Below are 21523 nucleotides of genomic sequence, written 5' to 3' on the forward strand. Positions count from 1 at the left end.
TTTTACAGATTAATTAAAAACCACTGCATGGATTTTTATCATTATAGGGTAGATTTGTACATACACTGCCAACACACATTAATGTTCAAACAACATGAAAAAGTGAACTTAGCATCCGATGACCCCTGTAAGTATATTTATAATGCAATGCTAATCTACATAGCCTTTATAATACTATCAAATAGTATGATTTCAGCCTCATTCTGTGATATGAAACCACAGCTGATCAAAAAAGGTTATTTCAAACACTCAACTATGTTATGAAGTTAATTTAGAGAAAAAGCATGCCAGTAAATTATATCTTTGTTGGACAACAGGTTTGTAAACAGGCTCATACACGTGCAAAACTGCATCGCACACTTGCTACTAGTACAGTTAATACAGTTTAACTGTACAGTTATCGTTATTATTGCGGGAAGACTAATTCTTATCGTGGGGAAAATTTTTACCGGTATATCGCAAATGATAAGATATCACCCATTCCTAGTTGAGACCTTGTTTCATACCAGAAGTAACCTGCTCTGTCTAATCGGTCGGGTTGCCAGGTTTTCAAACAAAACCTGCCCAGTTGCTACTCAAAACTAGCCCAATCGTGTTTCAGTGTTCGTGTTCAGTCTCCCAGTACAAATCACTTTCCAGGGGGTACAATACATGTTTTTTAGCTGGGTTCCCCTGGTAAAATTTGCATTGCAGTGGCTTATTGTGGTCGCTTCAACCAGTGGACATGAAAAACAATTTGGCATTTTGTCCGACAAATAAATCAGGCACTTCGGTGGACTTAAACTTGAAAAACTGTCTATTGACTTCTTTCCGCGGTTGAAATAAAATACGTTCTGATGTTCATTTATGTTTATTTCATGCTTTAAGTAGGGTGGCTTCAGGTTGATTGGGACAGTTTTTGTCATTGAAATGACTTTGACATTGAAATGTCATTTGAACTAAAGTGCTACAGCGATCCGTCATGACACATTAAAGAGCCAAAAGACGGTATTTATTGTTTGAATTTCTTCATAAATTACAAAATTTGAAAGTTAAAACTTTGTTTCATACCAGAAGTAATCTGCTCTGTCTTATCTGTCGTTGTGCTGACAGCTTCCTCTTTGTTCCGCGATGTATTTTTCACTGCGTGAGAATGTGTGGCATGAGCAGGGTTGCCAGGTTTTCACGACAAAACCCGCCCAGTTGCTACTCAAAACTAGCCCAATTTTTTTGGGTTCCCCAGTAAAAATCACTTTCCGCAGGGTACAATACACATTTTTTGGTCAAATTTGCATCCCAGCGACTTAATATTATTTTATTGTGGTCGCCTTAACCAGCGGACATGAAAAAAACCATTGTTATAGTTTGAATTTCTTAAAAAACGACAAAATTGCAAAGCAGAGACTTTTTTTCATACCTAAAGTAACCTGCTCTGTCTCATCTGTCGATGCATTGTCAGTTTTCTCTTTGCTCCGCAATGGATTTTTTACTGTGTAAGAACATATGTTGCTGGTTGCCAGGTTTTCACAACAAAACCCACCAAACTAGCCCAAAACGTACCCAAAACTTTGAGAAGGATCAGTTGCCAGCATGCAATTTCGTATTTTTTCAATTTCATGGCCACTTAATGCTTATTCGTTTGTTACATTCTGAAATTATTTTTGAAAAATGAAGATATTTGATATTCTGGAGGTTTTTCATTACACACACTATGTCGTTTCTCACTTTTCCAATCTGGAGCGACTGGTTGCACCACACTAGCTGATTCATATTACAGCAGTCATAGAATCTTTCACTCACAATCGCTTGTTATTTGTCTGCGGTTGCCATGACAACACCCAGTGGCAGCTCTTGTTCTTTAATTAATTGACTTCACAGCAGTTCCTTTATCTGGGGGCACACCATGCTGTTTTCAATTAGCAGTGAATAAATTGTCAGCAGATAGTTTCTCAGACTTTGTTGCTGTTGAAATGAGTCGCTCCCTGTGACGCTCCCTGTCCCTTTGAGGTAAATGTGGTAGCAATGAAAAATTCGCTGAGAATCTATTTCCAAATGTTCTAGGAACGTTCTTTTTATGTTTTTATAATTATAAACGAACGTTCCAAGAACGGAAAGTTCTTATGTGGACTATTAAACAAATAACTTTCAGTTAAAGGTATATATAGATGTATGTTTTCTCACTGTTTTCTTTTTTGTCCTGTACTTTCCTTTCACATCTCGTGATCTACCATCTGTTTACAGCAGAATCCCTCTGCAGCTTGAGGGGATTATGTTCATGTTCTGATATTTACTACCAATGTCTCTCGGCTCGCAAGCGTTGCATGCAACGCTGCGGCACGACTTGTCCAAAAGCTATAAAAGCATTGACAGAGAGGAGAGAGAAAAGAGAAAGAGTGGGAAGAAAGTGAGGGAGCTATTTCCAGATGCCTCTTCATATCTGTCTCACATACACAATTCCACTTAAGAAGTTTGTGAGATTCTAAATGACAGTTTTAAACATAACATTTTTCAAAAGATAACCCAAATCTTGTTTTGACAGAGTATGTTTATTAGGACTTGTGAGGTCAAGCAAAACTCTTTTATTTGATTGTTAGCAGGTCAACAGAAGAAAAAAAGCCCAGTGGCAGAACTTGTTTAAATAGTCGTTATTTATGTTCACTGCACTAGTAAATCTCTGTTTTCTTTTTTAATGTGCAAGGCCAACAAAGTGCATATTAGCACTGTCATCGTGCAGAAAGATGAATGTCTTCAGACTGGATGGCATAAAAAAATCCCACTAATATGTCAGCACAGTATTATATCAAAACGTCTTTTTTTGTTGTTGTTGTTGTAATAGCTTTCCACAAGATGGAGCCACCCATCCAAAAGGTTTCAAAGGTTATCATAGATACCACCATCTTTTCAAAGTTAATGTTTGCATCTGGCCACAAGAGTGTGCCAAGCACAGAGACATGAATCTGGATGAGCCCACTGTTTCAGATGCCTCGGGCCTGATTTGTATTACTGTCAAAATGTGGATATTTGGAGTGAAGCAGTTTTACGTAAAATTGATTTATACTTTAATCCTGTAGCCTTTGGCTCGCAAAAATGTTTTACTACACTGAAATACTTTCCCTTACAGGTTTACCAACAATATTCCTTTAAGACAATTATGTCTTTTTTTCTTATATAACAACTCATTAATAAAGTGTGAAGTCGAAAAGTCTGAGAACAGTGAAAATCTAGAATTTATTGTTCATTTATGACTGGAAATAAGCATGTAACTTTGAAAAAAAAAAAAAAAAAAAAAAATTGGAAGGGTTTTGAAAACAAAGAACAGCCAACTACAGTTTACAGCAACTTTGTACAGACACTCGGATGTTCTTGCTTCAGATACTTTTTTGGATCACTGTCCAATTTTACATAAGTTACAAGTCTGAGTTCTGATGTCATGTAAGACATTCTGAATTTTTTTTGTTTTACTTAAATTGTTATTCCAGTAATAGAATTTGTAATACAATAATGTAATAATTTGTAATGCAATTTGTAATGAAAAATCTAAAACAGAAGTATTTCTCAGACTTTTGGATTCTTCGCCAGTTACGAAATCATTGTGTAACAGCATACGTATGTTGCATTTCTTACATGTGAAATATCACCAGTAATAAACTGCAATCAAATTTAAAAATATATATGAAAATCAAGTTCTACACCAATCCTAATATGGGCTAAAATAGCTCCCTGGTGTATAATATATTATTATTCATTCATTAGGAATCCTACAACATTTCCTTCTCACACCTCAGCTCGTTGTTGAATGAATCCTCTACTCTTTGCTTATTTTGCTTATTCAGTGTTAGGAGATGAGATCATAGAGACACACTGGTGAACAGGAAAGGCTGGTGCACTGATAGTTCGCCAGTCTCTCTTGCTGCTGAGAGCTGAGCTATAAAAGCCCTCTCCCCCTCAGCTGGAGCCCATTTCTTGCTCTGAAGTCTCACAGTGGGGAAAGCAGGGATGAAGCTACTCTTTGCAGCTACTTTTGCACTCTTTGTGCTGTCTGCCTTTGACCAGGCTGACTCCTCAGCTTATGACAAGATAGTTGCCCACAGTCGTATTCGAGCAAAGAAAGAAGGGTAAGAGATATTGTTCATTTTATTATATACATATATATATTTATAATTTTTTTCTTTGTCCCCGTGCAACCTAAGTAAATTGTAAAACTGTGTCAAACTGTATCTGCTCTAAAATTTAAAACACTTCAACATGTTTATTTATTTTTTATTTTATTTATTTGGTGTAGCCAAATGTTCCCAGGTCGACTGTCATACTGAATAATACTTTTGACTTCTTGACTTACTGAAATATAAAAACAACCATGTTATTTTTTTACATTTTAAAAAATGATTTAAATTTCTTTATTTTATTATTTTTTTTATATTTTATTTGAAATTACATTACTATTATTTTAATTTCTAATAATTAATTTAAATTTTATTTATTTATTTTTTCATAAATACAAGGGTCTTAAGATGTTTTAAAATAGTTATATTAAAGTTCATTGTCTTTATTTTACCTTTATTTCATCAGAGCTAAACCTTATTGTCCAGATTTAAAGAAAAATAAAATTTTACTCATTTAAACTTTAGTCATTTCATCCTGTCTTACCTTTACCTCTCTGCAGACCAAATGTGCGCTCTCCAGCAAGTCGTGGGGACAAAGAAGAAATACTTCAGCACTTGCCGTAATTGGTACCAAGGGTCCATCTGTGGAAAGAAAGCGTAAGTGTGATGTTTTATGATTTCTGGAGGCTATTACAAATCCTGTCTCTTTGACAGAAACTGGAAAGTTCCAGCTGCTCCGATGGTCAAAGGTGAAAGGTCACTGTCCCAACTGGTAAGAGTGTGTGAAGATTTCCAACCGTAACATGCACATATGATTTCCTACTTAAAGCTGAGCTCCAAATGCAGCTTAATAGTTGGATTTACAGTGTTTCCTATCCAAACGACTTAGTAAAATACTAAATTTGACAGCAACGGTAGATTTACAGTTTAACCTGGCTGCCAAAAATAAATTACTCCACTGCTTCCAACCAAATTCCATGCGTTACTACTGCACTCAGTCTTACAAACCACCAGAGAACTGTAGAACCTTAATTGGTATAAAATGGTGAAACCCACTGGCATTGTCAGGACATGCCATTGATGATTAAAGAAAGCAGTAGAAGTAGCCTGGAGTGCTTGGCTGGTGTTAAAACACCTTTCCTTAAATTTCTGTCCTGAGGCGAAAACACACAGCTGTCTACAAGGTGGAAATGTCAGCAGGATCTTTTGTTTGCAGAAAGCTGAAGTGAACTTAATGATGTGTGAAATGTAAAAACCTACAACAAAAAAAGATTGCAACATCTAGATCAACAATATGTAGTAAGATGAGCGCAAAGTCCTACTGTGAAGGCTCCAGGAATGACGTGGTGGTTTCTGGAGGCCAGCACAGTCAACCGCAACCATTGATTCATGTAGAGTTTGTTATGCCTCCGGTTTTGAATTCTTTTTCCGTGGTTGGAAAAGAGAGGAAACGGCAACATAAAGAGGTTACCCGGGCCTTCAAATATGACCAAACAGCACCGTTGTGAAGTAACCTCCAGTGGTTTCAAACTTACTTGCAAAGCCAGACTCGCCTGTGATATTCTGTGGATTTTCTGCCTTCCTTGCAGTTTTGATTATTGGAAAGCCAGGGACTGTTCTGCTCTGAGTATTTTCTCTACACTCAGCAGACCATTACATAGCGGTCTGGCAGTCTTTGTAAATATCTGGTTTAGTGTGCTTAGCTTACATAATTGAGATGAGTATGACAGTCCTAGATCTCCCCCAAAGATTGATATGAAAAACTATCACTGATGGCTCATCAAGGTTTTATGATTACTACCTTTTGAAGTGTCCAAGTCATTGGTTTTTCTGCAAAGTTTATCCTTATATTTTGCTAGATATCTCCACCATCTGATGGTTCTAATTCCATCCTAATGGCTTGAACATGTGCGTAATGTTGTGGATCCTTTGAACTGGTGATTCACTAGGGAGAACTTTAGGGAAATTGGAAAATCTGACCTTCTCTCCCATGATTAATGTAGCCAAATTCCCTCAGAGTGTAGGGTCAACAGGAGTCATGTTTTCCTCCTGTTTTTGGGAGAAATTCTTTAGAAACTCATGTTCTAGTGAAACTCTAATGACTTCATCGACATCTCTCACATCCGCTTTCACTTCCACAGAAAACACAGAGGCCAGCCATGATCCAAAACTATTGCTTCTGTATCTTCTGTGCGGCAGTCACACGAGGATAACTTTGAAATCCCAATTAGTCTTGCGATTGCCCAGTCTCACAGATTTGACAGTTTCCATTGTTCCACAGAACTCACTGCTGGATCTCTTTTCTTATTTGATGATTTGCAGACTGTTTTATCTGTTTGGGGAGTTCAGCAACTTGCATCACATGGAAGCGTTTTGCTGGTGCGGCAGCCTGCTAACTGACTAGTGTGCATCTGTAAATCTACACTACAGCTAGAGTGTGTTTAATATCAGCAGCTTTGAGAACTTCTTAGCGGATCGTAACTCTCCAGTGGTGTTTTCTCAAAGGACCTTATAAAAAACCTGTTTCCCATTAACAGCTGTTTATTAACTCTACAATACAGCTGCTATATAGTTGCCATAATTAGCTTAGGTGAGTTTTATTGAACCCGTTATTCATATTAAGAGCTTGTTATGATGCATATGAACTTGCAACTGGTTAATCACACACTGCAGGGAATGGAAAAGAAATAAACAACAATAATGATTCATAAAAATATCTGATTATGGTGGCTAATTTAAGTTCTAAAGTATGCCAAAGTCAACATTTTATCATACATTTTTAAATTATATTTTCTTTACGCTACTAAGAACAAAATGACTTCTCATCCGTGAGATTCCATTTGTGTGGTCATGGAAATATATTTACAAGCTTGGTTTTAAGGTTTAAAGAGCCGCTTTCAATGAAAACAGAAAAACCATAGCATGAGACCTTCATTACTGGAAAACTGCTGATTCGACATTTCCTTCCATTGTATATTGTAACTTCCAAACCAACTTTTCACTGGGTTATAAATTTACTTTAAAGGCATCCTGAATCCAAAAAATACCCCTTAGCCTTACCAAACCACCAAGTCGGTCTCAGCGCTTAGCTTTAGGCCACTTAAAGTATTAATGCAATGCTGTGACAACATAATGATAGTGGAATACGGCACAAACCTCAGGACCACATAGCATGTTTATGTACAAAGACAGTTAATGGTTACCATATGAACAGGCTGTCTGTCCAGGACCATGAATTGTGTTATCATTAAAACCAGGATAGCTTGTAATGAGTGAATGGCATCCAGGAAAAAAAAATGAATTTGAGCTTGAACACTGCTGGTATTGTGTTTTTTTCAAGTGGCGCCATATGTCTGAGATTCAATACTCACTTTTCACATGTTCTTCTTGTTTTATATCTTCCTTATTTGTCCAGGACCGTGCTATATGAGTGTTGCCCAGGTTACATGAAGCTGGGTGACATGCGTGGCTGTCCTGCAGGTTGGTTGGTTCTTTCTTAACGGACCCTTTTCACAAGCCTGTGATGACGCGTTTTAACGGTCATCATCATCATAAATCCTTTAAAGTTTTTTATATTTTGATTTTTAAAAATATGTATGTACATTTATAACACTGTACTTTGTATTATATCACCTTTTCATCAAGTTACAAAAAAACTAGTTAACGCTTGTGAAGCCCGAATGTGACGTGCCCAAATATTTTTGACCCTGATAATCAGATATTGAAAAAATAATTAAATCTTATTATGTTGTCAATAAAATACAAATTCACAATGATAAGTATGCTAAATATGATTGCTAACTAATTTAAAAGCTGCATTGATGGCTGAAGAGTTGTAAGATGCAATCACAGAGCCAAGCGTGCAGCTAACCAATGTCGTTTTTCTTACAGTTGCTCCCATTGACAACGTTTATGGCACCCTCGGCCTGGTCAAAGCCACAACAACCCAGGATTACTCTGATATGTCCAAGCTACGGCAAGAGATTGAAGGCGCCGGGTCATACACTTTCTTCGCCCCCAGTAATGACGCCTGGGATCTTCTCAATCCGGTAACAATTCATTCCTTCTTTCTCCCTCCAGAACACACATGAAATTTGAGTAATCCCTTGACTGTTTTGCATTGGCTCGCTCTTTGTCTTATAGGAGGTGAGGAATGCTCTGGTGAGCAATGTTAATATTGAGCTGTACAATGCTCTGCACTACCACATGGTCAACAAACGTCTCCTCACCAAAGATCTCAAAAACGGAATGACCGCCACCTCCATGTACAACGACTTGAACCTGCTCATCAATCATTACTCCAACGGAGTAAGTTGATATCTTAAGAAATGGAAGGTCTTAGGTTACTTGTGTCTCCATGAGGAACTAATTTTACATGTGGTTCTTGTTCAGGTTGTCACAGTGAACTGTGCCAGGATCATTCACGGCAACCAGGTGGCTACCAACGGAGTGGTCCACGTCATTGACCGCGTCATCACGGCTGTTGGAAACACCATTCAGGATGTGATCGAAGTGGACGATGACCTGAGTACTTTGAACGTAAGTCGTAATGAAACTGTGAAGTCAACAAAACCAAATATGTTACACATAAGATGTTTATGCTCCATTTCTTGTCCAGACTGTGGCCACCGCATCTGGTTTGATTGATAAGCTGGGTCAACCAGGACACTTCACCCTGTTTGCCCCAACCAATGATGCTTTCGACAAGCTGGATAGAGATGTTCTGGACAGGCTTATGGAAGACAAGAATTCCCTCCAAGGTAAACCCAAGCACCAAGACGTAAAGCCCCATGCACTATTCTCAAACGGCGTGCTTTAAGTTGCCTAAAGGAAACATTAAGTCCCATATTGATGGCAGACTTGGCACAAAGAAATGCTTTATTCTTATTTAATGAGACAAAGGTGCAGGAAATCATGGGAATGGCGGTTCCCTCGTGCCGTGTTTGTTGATCTGAGTCAATGGAGTGAGGCCGAGTGTTATTTCACCCCCTTTCAAACCAGATGGGCCCGCTGCACCCCTGAGCTGTAGACCTGGAATTCTCAGACAGTTGGCAAACATTGCCATAACCACACTTATGGACTACTTTGGGATTTAGACAGGGTTACAGTTGAGCTACTTGGAGATGAGATCAAATCTGAAGGTTCTCAGCAGCAGAACTAAAGTTTATGGGTTCGTCTTACCGTATTTTCAAAATACTGTGGTCGATGTTTGCTTTGGAGTTCGGAAACATTACCTTTCCCAGTGATCATGTTAAAGAATTACGTAATGCTCACTCTTATGAATATAAGGTTTGTCTAAAATACACTAAGGGGTATATTAACTGCTTGAGTAAGAACTAAAATAAAACTAATATTATGGCCAAACCTGTTGTGCCAAGCGGAAAGATATTTGATCTGCTACTTAAGCGGATTTCATTGAGAGGAGCCAGGGAAATGAAAAAGGAAAACTCCAAGCTTAACCTAGATACTGATGCTTGGTACAGTTATCTACTGACTGCATATAACACCATCAAACACATGCACCCATTTGACTCCAATGGTTTGTGTTTTCCAGAGTGATGCACAATACATTTTGTAACTGTTAAAAGAGAAATTCACTTCCAGAAAGAACATTTCCTGATCATTTACTCATTCAAGATGTTCATGTCTTACTTTCTTCAGCTGAAAAGAAATGAAGGTTTATGAGGAAAACATTCTGGGATTTTTCTCCATATAGTGGACTTCAGTGGTGGTGCAAATTGCAGTTTCAATGCAGCTTCTAAAGACACAATCCCAGCTGAGGAATAACGGCCTAATCTAGCAAAACAATTGGTCATTTTCTAAAAAAATATACAAATTAATATACTTCTTAACCACAAATGCTCGTCTTGCACTAGCTTGACCTCACACATGCATGTGTGACGTAGGCAGAAGTACCGACCCAGTGTTTACAAAGCAAACATGCAAAGAAAGTCAAATGCCCTTAACAAAAAAAGGTAAATCAATGATGTCGGACGATTTTGAAGTTGAAGGAGAAAATGAGATGGAGTTTTTCACCCTACACTACCTTTCTAGAACTAAAGAACTAAACGTGCGTGACTTTTACAATGTGATTACATTGAAGCATGTAGATGCATAAGTGCATCGCAGAGACGAGCATTTGTGGTTTAAAAGTATTTACATGTTTATTTTTTAAGAAAATGGGAAATCACTTTGCTAGATCCCTCAGCTGGGATCGTGTAAAGTCCTTTGAATCTGCACTGAAACTGCAATTTGGACCTTCAACCCATTAGCCAACGCTGAAGTCCATTATATGGAGAAAAATGTACTGTTTTCCTCAAAAAACTTAATTTCTTTGCAACTGAAGAAAGAAAGACACAAACATCTTGGATGACCTTGAGGTGAGTAATTTATCTGGAAATTTTCATTCTGCAAGTGAACTAATAAAGCAATATGTTCATCATAAAGCCAAAGGAGAAAGATCTAAGACATTCTGAAAAGAGCATCACCCTTGTCTTGCCAAAAACATATAGACAGGAAACAGCTGTTAGCTTTACAATCCAGTGAAAAATGGCAGCCATGGGATCTCTGCCCTCTTATTAGTCCCTAGCCAAACTTTTGACACAAGATCAGAGCGCTCAGTTTGCAGTCAAATGGCTTGGAGCTGCTGAGAGACTTACTCAGAGAGGACCCAAAGGCTCCCAAGGATCCCTTTTAGAAATGAATGGGAGGTGCAGTGTCATAATGGATTACATGCATTTGCATGCTATCTGTGTAATTTATGTTTTAAATCATAGAATTTAAATCATAGAATTTAATTTTTTTGGCTTTAGGTCCATGCCTATTAGATTTGAAGCTATTGTATCTATATGCTAGTGTACATCTAACTTAACAGACGTAGGCATTTCAAATTTACATTCATTCTCTTCCAGGAAAACCAATTAGAAATTTGATGACACTACACAGACTTTTATTCAATCAAAAGCTCTCCAGAATGAGAACTGCAATCAACTAGCAAGAACATTTTTTTACATGCCCTGCCTAAACTTTCTGGAACTGTGCTTGCCAAGTGATTTAACGGTAATTTAAAGTTTTAAAGCAAATTTAAAGCAAATACCGCAGTGCAAAATTGTCATTTAGCATGTTTGTAAGATGCATTTTCAAACAGACTCATTCCTGTTTGTGCTTTTTACCTGATGTGGTATGTTCAAAACATCAAAAAAAAAAACAAAAAAAAAAACAACATTACCAATGTAATTTTTCCATGATTTCCTCATATCTCAAGAGGCGTGTAAGAGGAATAACAGATGTGCTTGGATGACAGACACTAATGTTTCTTCTCTTCCAGCTCTCCTCAACTACCATCTGTTGAACTCTGTTCAGTGCTCCGAGGCCATCATGGCCGGCACGTCTCACGAGACCCTGGAGGGCAGCAATATTGAGATCGGCTGCGATGGAGACAGTCTCACAGTCAACGGCATCAAGATGGTACTCAGGAAGGACATCGTCACCACCAATGGAGTCATCCACCTCATCGATCAAGTCCTCATGCCTGACTCTGGTTAGCTCAACCATTACTCCAGTCTTCAAAGTCATATGATCCTTCAGAAATCATTCTGTGTTTTTTAAAGATCTGGATTTTGCCTTTTTCTATAAGCTAAACAGGTTATGGAGTTGGTTGGACAATCTCAGGGCACCTTCAGTGACATGTTGACAGAGATGGGCTTGTCTGCAGCTATGAGACCCCAGGCTGAGTACACGCTCTTGGCCCCACTTAACACAGCTTTCAACGGTGAGCAAACACATCTGAATACATGTCAATCTCTCCTTCCCTTTAACTTTCATAGTCTATTTGCCTTAACACAGCAGCTGGTTTCTTCTCTTTCATTGTCTGTTTTAATTCTACCTTAGCATTCAATTGCTGATGTGCCTTGCCTATGTTAACCTCCGCGCTCCCATAACTATAACTTTGATTCCTCATGGGACAGCAGGTGTAAAAACAGATGATTCATACAGTGCACGTGTATGGGAAATGGCAGATTGCTGACACAGTAGCTATATCTTTTAAGCACGGGCCTCAACGGGTTTGAAAAGACGGTGAAAGAAAGAGAAGCCGAAGGCTGATGTTATACCACCTCCCAGACAGAAGGTTTTAGACCTCACAGGAGGCTAATCTAGATCTTTCACCTCATCATCACATGTTTGTAGTTCATTTGCAGCTAATGACAGGTGAACACATTCATCACATTATTTACAGGGTAAATTGTTCCTTTTACTAGGCGGCATGGGGGAAAAGGGACAATGCCTGGGGTTACAATAACTGAAAGTCCTGTCTGGGAATGCACATTCCACTAACTGCTCTCCGCCAAGTTTTTACATGTTGCAGTTTTGAAACATAAATGTTTGTACAGTGTAGGTTTTTTGGTTATGTGAAGTTTTTAATATGTAAGAGGTTGCTCGGTTCACTAAAGTTGCATTGTATGACATTGGTAAACCTCAAGTGCAAGTCATTTGTCTTCTACAATTTAGACGAAGTGATGTCCATGGACCAGAGCTTCCTGAAGATCATTCTGCAAAACCACATCTTGAAGAACAAGATTGTGTTGAGTCAGCTGTACAACGGTCAGCGCCTGGAAACACTCGCAGGGAAATTTCTCAGAGTCTTCGTCTACCGCATGGTCAGTTGTTTTATATGTCCTTCTTCTTTTTTTATTTACTTATGATTTGTAAAATCCATATGGCAAAAATGTATTTGATTATTAATTCATTCATTCATTCATTCGATGGTTTATTTATTTATACATTTTAATAAACAGTAAATTGCAAAAATATGTCAGGAAAACATACTGATTTTATATATATTTATATATAATCGTCTGCTCATCAAGGCTGCATTTGTGTGATCGAAAATACAGAAAAAAATTTAATTTTGTGAAATATCATTACAATTAGCTATAACTGCTTTCTATTTTAACGTACATTAAAATATAATTTATTCCTGTGATGCAAAGCTGAATTTTCAGTATCATTACTCCAGTCTTCAGTATCACATGATCCTTCAGAAATCATTACGATATGCTGATTTATTATCAATGTTAGAAACCGTTTTTGCTGCTTAATATTTTTTTGGAAGCTGTGATACTTTTATCAGGAATCTTTGATGAATAAAAACTTAAAAAGAAGAACATTTATTAAAATGTATTAAAATTCTAGATTAATAAAAACAATCATTTCTTTCATAAAAAAGAAAGAAAAAAATACTGACCCAAATTTTTGGAATAAATTACAAAATATTTCTATTTTAAATAAATGCTTTTATTTTTTACTTTTTATGCATCAAAGAATCCTGACAAAAAATTTACAGATTCCAAAAAAATATTAAGCAGCAAAAACTGTCTCCAACATTGATAATAAATCAGAATATTGTAATGATTTCTGAAGAATCATGTGACACTGGAGTAATGATGTTGAAAATTTACCGGAAAATAAATTATATTTTTACAAAGTGTATAAAACTAAATTATATTGTAATAATGTTTCACAATATTATGGTTTTTGTATTTTTAATCAAATAAATGCTGAAGTAAATAAAAATAAAATTAAAGTAAATTACATACATTTTTGGTTATATAAATGCAGCCTTAATGAGCATAAGAAGCTCATTAAAAATCTTACTGATCTGTAATCTTACTGTATTTCATCAAATATTCTGTTCATCAAACATTTGCCCTTTATTTATCATGCAAAATATATCGTAAAATACATAAAAAATAATGGATAAACTCATACCAACTTTATAAAAGTTATGAAAAAAATCCTGCCTATATTTTAGTTTTTGTCCACTGTATTTGCACTGTATTTTTTGAAATATATCTTCTTGCCGCTTTTAAACGAAATATTTTTTTGTACTTACAATATTTTTTTGCCATATGAAAGCACTTAAACAGAAACATATAAACACTGGTTACTATGTTACGTCACACAACAGAAATGTAAGATGTATGAATTATTCTTTGGCCATTACTTAAACTGACATTTATTGACACTGTAAGCTCTAAGTAATAGCGCCAACATTTTCCATTAGTAAACTCAGAGGAAGTAAACTGTCTCGTAATATTTTAACTACGAAGGCTGTCTGCATTGAGAACGCCTGCTTGATCCGTGGAAGCAAAGAGGGAAGCAACGGTGCCCTCCATCTCATGAAGACCCTGATTTCGCCAGCAGAGTCCACCATGTACCAACTTCTGGTGGACGACGGAACCTTCAAGTAAGAAAAATGACATGTTTGTCTGTGAAACTGTGAAACTGGCTTCTTGTTCTTGCAGTGACTGTATTGTTTCATTGCTCCAGGATCTTTTTGTCCCTGATGGAGGCAGCTGGTCTGACTGATGTGCTCAAACAGGAAGGAGATTTCACACTTTTTGCTCCCACCGATGAGGCTTTTGCTGGGCTCAGCGAGAGAGACTTGTCTCTTTTGAAGAGTGAGTCCTTTCATACATGTCATTTTCAAGGAACACCACATCTAGAATTACTGTTTAGCTGTATTTTATTTAGGATTAACAAGATTAAAGATGAAAGGCGGAGGCTACAGGATGTGACCGTGTCTCTTCTCTGTGATCAGGTGACAAGAATGCCCTCAAAGCCATCCTGTTGTATCACTTCAGTAATGGTATCTTCATTGGTGGAGGCTTGGAGACTGGAGTCACTAACCTTCTGAAAACCCTCCAGGGCAGCAATTTGAAGGTGTTGTATGTAAGTATCCAGGACTCTGCCTGTCCAGCCTTGAAATTAATTTACAGTCATAACATCTGTTATATGAGTATATGAGAGTATATGATTCCGCCCTGTAATATAAAGTTTTATGGTGGGAATTTCCTTTGAGTAAAATCAAAATATACTTTGTAGACTTTAGACATGAACTGAAAACCACTTATCTTGATACACTTGATACAACCTCTGATTAAATTTATAGAGAATTGATTTAATATTTATAGAAGTGCTAAAGGGGTAAAGAATAGTTTTAAAAATAAGTTAACCATATAATAGTGTTGTGTTTATCATCTCTTTACATTTTTAAGTTTGATTTATAAGCCTGTTTAATTTAATTATTAAATTAAATTAATCACATTATAATCATATTTAATTGTTCATTGCAATGATTAAATTATAGTTCATTTAATTAAATAAATATTTTTAAAAAATATGGTTGATTTATAATCGTAATATAAAATTAAAATATTACATTAAATTATTACTTTTAAAAAATGGTCAATTTATAATCATTAAATTAAATACAATTATATTATTATTATTTTTTTAATTATGGTTGATTTAAAACTATATTAAAATAAATTAAATTACATTCATATTTTTATGTTTAATTTAAATCATAATCAAATTAAATTTTTAAAAATTATGGTTGACTTAGAATCATAATAAATGACCTTAAAATAAATTAAAGTAAATTACATTTACATTTTTATGTTTTATTTATAATCATGCTAAATTAAATTCAATTATATTATTGTTATTTAAAAAATATGGTTGATTTAATGTTATAAATTACATAAAAATAAATTAAATTAAATTAAATAATTAAATTAAATTAAATTACATTTTTATTTAAATCATGTTCAATTAAATTATATTATTGTTTTAAAAAAAAGTATTTATAATTACATTTACATTTTTATGTTTGATTTATAATCATATTAAATTAAATTAATTTTTTTTTAATTTAATCAAATATTAATAATTATAATTAATAAAAAAAAATATTACAGAAGTGGTGGTAATAAAAATATTACAGTAGCGGTATTTATTTTTGTCATATTTATATATATATAGTTCTATATTTGTGCTTTTTATGTATGTTTACTGTTGTTATTGTATATTCTGTTCACATAAAAAAAGAAGAAAATAAGATACATAATATAGTAAAATTTAATATGTATGTTTTATTATAAAATTAATTTTTTGAAAACATTTCGCCGTTTCTAGGCAAATGACAGCATGCTGGTCAACACTGTGAAAGTTCCTAAGTCTGATCTAATGGCCTCAAATGGAGTAATTCACATCGTCAGAACTCTTCTGTACCCTGAGGGTGAGGATTATGAATTATGCCTGTTCTTTTGCAATGGCTTTTTTTCCCCTTTTCAAATCAAATCCATGTTTAAGAGCTGTGTTCTCTTTTATAGATATGCCGGTTGGGAGCCAGGACCTCCTTTCACTCCTGAGAAGGATCATCCGATACATCCAGATTAAGGTATTGAATTGCAACGTGCTCGTTCATGACCATGTTATAAGCATGAAGCAGTTTACAGAAAGGCCTGTTTAGGGGACCCGGTTGCCCTAAGGGTCTGGGCTTGACTTGATTATATGCAACCCAATTTAGACTTCATGCCTCGATAAGATCTCACAGAGCAGATGTGTAGTGTAATCCAAACGTCATATTTTTTCCTTTGTTTAATTGTATTGACATGCCTAAAACTGTAACAGACTGGATATATACTGTACATGTATTTTCTTTCCTTCGTAGTTTGTCTCTGGATACAGATATCAGGAGATCCCTCTGACATTTATTAGTACGTATATCAAAAATGGCTTTTTTTCATCTGTTTTCTCAAAAGTTCAGTCTCTTTCATATCTGACATAATCATGTTTAACTTTTTCCCTTTAGAAAGAGTCATCACAGGTAATTGACATCAATAAAACACTTATCACTAATGACAAAGATAGATTATCAATTTGTTGCATGAAGACTTTGTTTAATGAATGTTGTGTTTCTTGCATCTGCAGTCCATAGAGAGCCCACCGTCACCAAGGTGACACGGGTTATTGAGGGTGAACCGAGAGTTACAAAGGTTACCCGCGTGATTGAGGGTCAACCCACTGTCACTAAGGTCACAAGAGTCATCGAAGGGGAACCATCTGTTAACAAAGTTACCAGAGTCATTGAAGGTAAACATTATTTAACACACCCATGATATAAAGCTTTGTGTGTTTATTGTATATCTTTGTGTGTGTATGTATATATATATATACTGTATTATCAACAATTTGTTGACTAATAAAGATTTTTCAAAGATTATTTGGTGAGATAAGTGTTAGGGAAGTGAATTTATTTATCAAATGTTGTCAAATCACGTAAAAAAAGTTCCAAAATATTACTTAATTGTGTGTTTTTAGGATACACAAAATGGTAGATATTCAAAATGTCATTTTCACCATATAATGCTACTAAACACAATACATAATTTAAAGATGTGACAATTAAACAAATGCCAATTCTCCTGTAAAGCACTGATTTTATAGAAGTCCACTGGGCCAAAAACATTCATTGTTGAAGAAACACACCAATAACTATGGATGAAAATAAAGCTGCAAGCAACGATTACCGGGGTTCAAGCGCTTTATGGCATTTAAGCACATACAAAAAAGACATTATACATTATTTAGCAAGCCAGTAACCATCCAAATGAACAAATAAAATGAGCAATTTTGGCAATTTCAAGTAATTTGCCATAAAAAATTTAATTTTTAACATTTATGGCTGTTATAGCGCCACCTATAGTCCGATCTCCATAAAAGTTGTAATTGTTTTCGTGCCTGAAAAATCTGATATCGGCCCCCAGTGGCTAATTTTTTTCAAATATCTCACTGACTTTTAGGTCCGCGTGTCAAACAGGCCCACCAAGTTTCGTTCCGATCAGCCTTCGGTAAACCCGTCTAATAGGCGGTCAAACTTCACTGGACATGTGAAGTTTCAGACATTTTATTTAAGATTTAATTTAGCCTTTATTTCCATGGGACAGTAGTTAGATAGGAAGTGAAGTGGGAGAGAGAGAGAGAGACAGGGATGGGATCGGGAAAGGTACGTGAGCCAGGACTTGAACTCGGGACGCCTAAAGCGCAAATGCGCTACATGTCAGTGCTGCCCACAAGGCTATCATACCGACGCGTTTCGGCCGTGTTTTTCGAGATATACGAACATGCTCATAGACAGCCGTGGCATTTTGGACACAGTCATTGCATGTGAATTTTCGACTCAATCGGACTATCGGATGCGTAGTTATAGCCTTTTTTATGGTTTTGTCCTACTATAGAACCACACAGTGGCCAGACTTTTCTCATGTGACCTCATATTGAGCTCTTACATCAATCCTTGGTGTAAACACCTCATTCCGCTGAGGCCCACCGAGTTTCGTTCCAATCGGCCTCCGTTATCCCCGTCTAATAGGCGCTCAAAATTCATTGGCCAATGGCAGCCTTTTTTTTTTTTTGAGATATACGAGCGTGCTCAGAGACAGTCGTGGCACTTTAAACACAGACACTGCATGTGAATATTCAAATCAAACAAACTAACAAATTCGTAGTTATAGCCCTCTTTTATGTTTTGTCCTATTATAGTGCCACACAGTGGCCATCCTCATGTAATGTCAGATTGAGTTCTTACATATACGTAGCAAGTTTGGCATAAGTATCTCATTCCGTTGAAAAGTTCTAGCCATTTTTGGAAAAGCAGCCCCGCTTCTTTCGTAAATTTTGGCGTCCCTTTGCGACAGTGAGTCAAAAACTCCAAGTTTTTTTATTTTTATAATCATTGATATTCACTCTTCAGAGCATTTTTTCTGCACTCGTTTGGTTCTGATCGGGTGAAAAATCTAGAAGTAGTTCGCAAAAGTACGTTTTTCAAAAAAAAATCCAAATGAGGGATTTCATAATTTTGAACATTGTAGTGCCCCCGCCAGGCCAATCGGGGCGAGACTTGGTAACGTTACACGCTTGAACCCCTAAAAATGCAATGTGTTGTCTTTTAGTTGTACTTGTTCTCCAAATATTTGGTTCTTCTCCAAGAGACAAATGTGTGATTGTTATTTTGAATATGACTTTGAAACACATGTGATATTTCCCAATAGTTTAGTTATAGCTCAAGCCAAAATCCATCCTATCCTGGACCTGATTGTCACAATTATTGACTCCTGCTTAATGTTTTGTATCAACAGGTCCTGAATACTCAGTCGCCAGCTCCTCCGATATGGAGCTTTATGGTAGAGTGTGAAACTTCATTGCATGCTAGTGGTAGAGCTAATGGTTTACCCCACTTTGTGCTCCTCATTCCAAACTCTTTTTTTCCCCATATATTTGTTACATTCCAGGTTACGGAATACAATGTGTCATTCTGTTGTGCTAAAGATACTGTTAAAAGACAACTAAACCTTTTTGATTTATTGTTCTCCCTTCTATACTTTTTTTAAATTAGCTACGGAGGCTACGGAGTAAAGCCGGCCCACTCAACCACTAAACTTTCCTCCTTTTTCCTTTTCTCTCTAGTTCTTCATATATAATCATATAAACGCTAGTATTCACTTCCATCCTTCTTTTTCCCACTAGGTTATGGCGAGGATGCTGACGGCATCACTAAATTAATTCAAGGTAAGATTCTGACATTAGGTATCTCAAGCTAAATCATCCTAACATGGCTGACCTTTTTTTGTCTTTTGCTACTACTCTGTTTCCAGAGGGAAGAGTGTCTGGAAGAAGACCAGGTAGATATTTTGTATTGGTTGCACATAGATTGAACAAACAAGTGTGAAAACTTGTGGTGACCCCTCTTTTCGTATTATTTTAACAGCCCCCCGGAGGAGAACCTAGATCAAGACCAGCCACAGTGAGCACAAGTACAAAACAAGACCTGAAGAGTATAGCATATACTTCCTTCATTTACTTGCGCAATGGTCCAGAACCTACCAGGATGGAGTTGAGTTTAAGGCGAAAGAAAAACTCCATATTGATCATTCCTGTTGCCCCAAAGATAATAGATGATTTTGTTCAAGTACATTTGGTCCAAACAGGGATATGAAATTCTCCATATGTGTATGTAAATATTTTAAGCTTCTCTCTTTTTTTGTTGTAAAGTGTGGTTTGAAAAATCACAGTGATCAGATGTGACGTGATACTTGAGATCTGTTTTGTGTCACAACGATTCAGAAACATTACAACCATGCATTACGTGTGGAGTACCGGCATCCAAACAAAAAAAACAAAATGGAAGCGTTCATAAGAAATACATGGTGTAGGGAAGAGCTGCCTTAAACCACTAATATGAATTTATTTTTCTGGGGTACGGTTTTCCGTTGCATTTACAATGATTTTATGGTGCTCATGTTTAGATGGTGTAAAATCTAAAATAAAGATAGAAATTGTTGCATTGTTTTGCTACAAAATCTCAGATCTTTTTTGTTTCTTTTCCGGTGGAATAGAGGTTTGTTTGTTCTTCTTTAGTGTTTTGTGTGTGTATGTGTGTCCATTTGCATAAACCGTGCACAGATGTGCTGAACAATGCATGCTTTGAAAACTCAAAGCTATATCTCAAACTGAATTTTCATGGTTTCAGTTCAAATTTAATTCAGAATAAACAGGTTTTGGCTCCTTTGCATTTATTTTTCAATTTCCATAATAAACTCAACTTTTAGACATGGAACTGTGTGTCCGTTTTTGAAGTTACGCAACATTAACACATTGTAAGCTCAATATTTGTACTTCAAAAATATCTAGAAAATCACAAATGTAAGATGAATAACAGAATAATATTGGGATTATGTTATTGGAAGAGCAAAAAACACTATTTCCAGTATAATGGTTCATATTTTAGCACAACTGGCACAAAAGAAGTCCATATTTTTGTTTATGTTTTGAGACGTTTCACTCTGCAAGTTTTAATAATCATGCACATTTTATTAATCATGATCCTTGCATAATTTCTCAGTGCGTGCAATGCATTTGAGCATCTATCAATTTTTTTGTCATCTTTTTATTTTTTATTTTTGCCCCCTGGAGGTAAAATTTCACACTCTTCATGTGAGTTCAGGCAGTCACTGTAATGTGGGATAAGTCAAGGCACACCTATATAACAGAATTTTTACATAACTTCTATGTTTTAGCATGTCATAGACATTTTGTGCCAATATGGAATGTAGCAAATGTTATCCAAAGAAAATCTTACACAACAAACATTGCATGCGCTTTGCAGCTCATCTTTCTTCTTGATGTATGCAGTTTAGATATTTTGCAAGCACTCCATGCAGTTTTGTAACTGCTGATTAAATAAATGCTGATTAGAAAAGCCAAATATACATATATAAACTAAATAGCTATATTTAAACTAAACAGCCAACCTGACTAAGAATGCAAAAGGCTGAGAACATTTTTTCAGAATGCGAGACTGAACTTGCTGCTATTCATTTTCATACAGAGGTAGAGGTCAAAGCGGGACATTTCTGATGGGGGCTAGTGGCGACACGCATCCCACTGTAATGCACACGGTGCAGCTGGTTCATTTGAGCTGCTTCCAAGAACTACAAACTATCTTTCTGACAACCTGTTTGAGTCATTTTATCTCATTTTATTCTAATTAGCAGAATGGCAAAATTTGTCATCATGTGTTGACCTTTTGTTCCATC

General features: G+C 36.1%; 2 protein-coding genes and 1 long non-coding RNA gene across 3 annotated transcripts in view; 2 read left to right on the forward strand and 1 right to left on the reverse strand.

The window, feature by feature from the left end:
• c4 (complement component 4) overlaps positions 1-21523 on the reverse strand; it is a 360913-nt gene that overhangs the window by 296604 nt on the left and 42786 nt on the right. The window lies entirely within an intron of this gene.
• On the forward strand, positions 1940-4055 carry LOC127177406 (uncharacterized). The gene is made up of 2 exons (XR_007829220.1): positions 1940-1986; positions 3813-4055. It is a non-coding gene; the product is annotated as an uncharacterized LOC127177406 (long non-coding RNA).
• Positions 4645-20537, forward strand: postnb (periostin, osteoblast specific factor b). Its single transcript, XM_051129660.1, has 20 exons — positions 4645-4739; positions 7498-7562; positions 7974-8131; positions 8226-8390; positions 8475-8621; positions 8701-8842; positions 11410-11622; positions 11719-11853; positions 12591-12739; positions 14192-14328; positions 14412-14542; positions 14683-14813; positions 16062-16164; positions 16259-16326; positions 16600-16645; positions 16741-16755; positions 16860-17021; positions 19455-19496; positions 19583-19609; positions 19696-20537. Exons 1-20 carry the CDS (start codon positions 4648-4650, stop codon positions 19713-19715), a joined length of 2148 nt encoding a protein of 715 aa, XP_050985617.1. The 5' UTR covers positions 4645-4647; the 3' UTR covers positions 19716-20537.

The sequence above is a fragment of the Labeo rohita genome, chromosome 15 (assembly GCF_022985175.1).
Source record: "Labeo rohita strain BAU-BD-2019 chromosome 15, IGBB_LRoh.1.0, whole genome shotgun sequence".
NCBI lineage: Eukaryota > Metazoa > Chordata > Actinopteri > Cypriniformes > Cyprinidae > Labeo > Labeo rohita.

Bases quoted from the DNA above. Each gene is read 5' to 3' on its own strand.
- postnb (XM_051129660.1), top strand. From the start codon at position 4,648: ATGTGCGCTCTCCAGCAAGTCGTGGGGACAAAGAAGAAATACTTCAGC. The intron at 16,165-16,258 runs GTGAGGATTATG...TCTCTTTTATAG, and splicing joins AACTCTTCTGTACCCTGAGG to ATATGCCGGTTGGGAGCCAG. The intron at 17,022-19,454 runs GTAAACATTATT...TTTTCCCACTAG, and splicing joins AGTTACCAGAGTCATTGAAG to GTTATGGCGAGGATGCTGAC.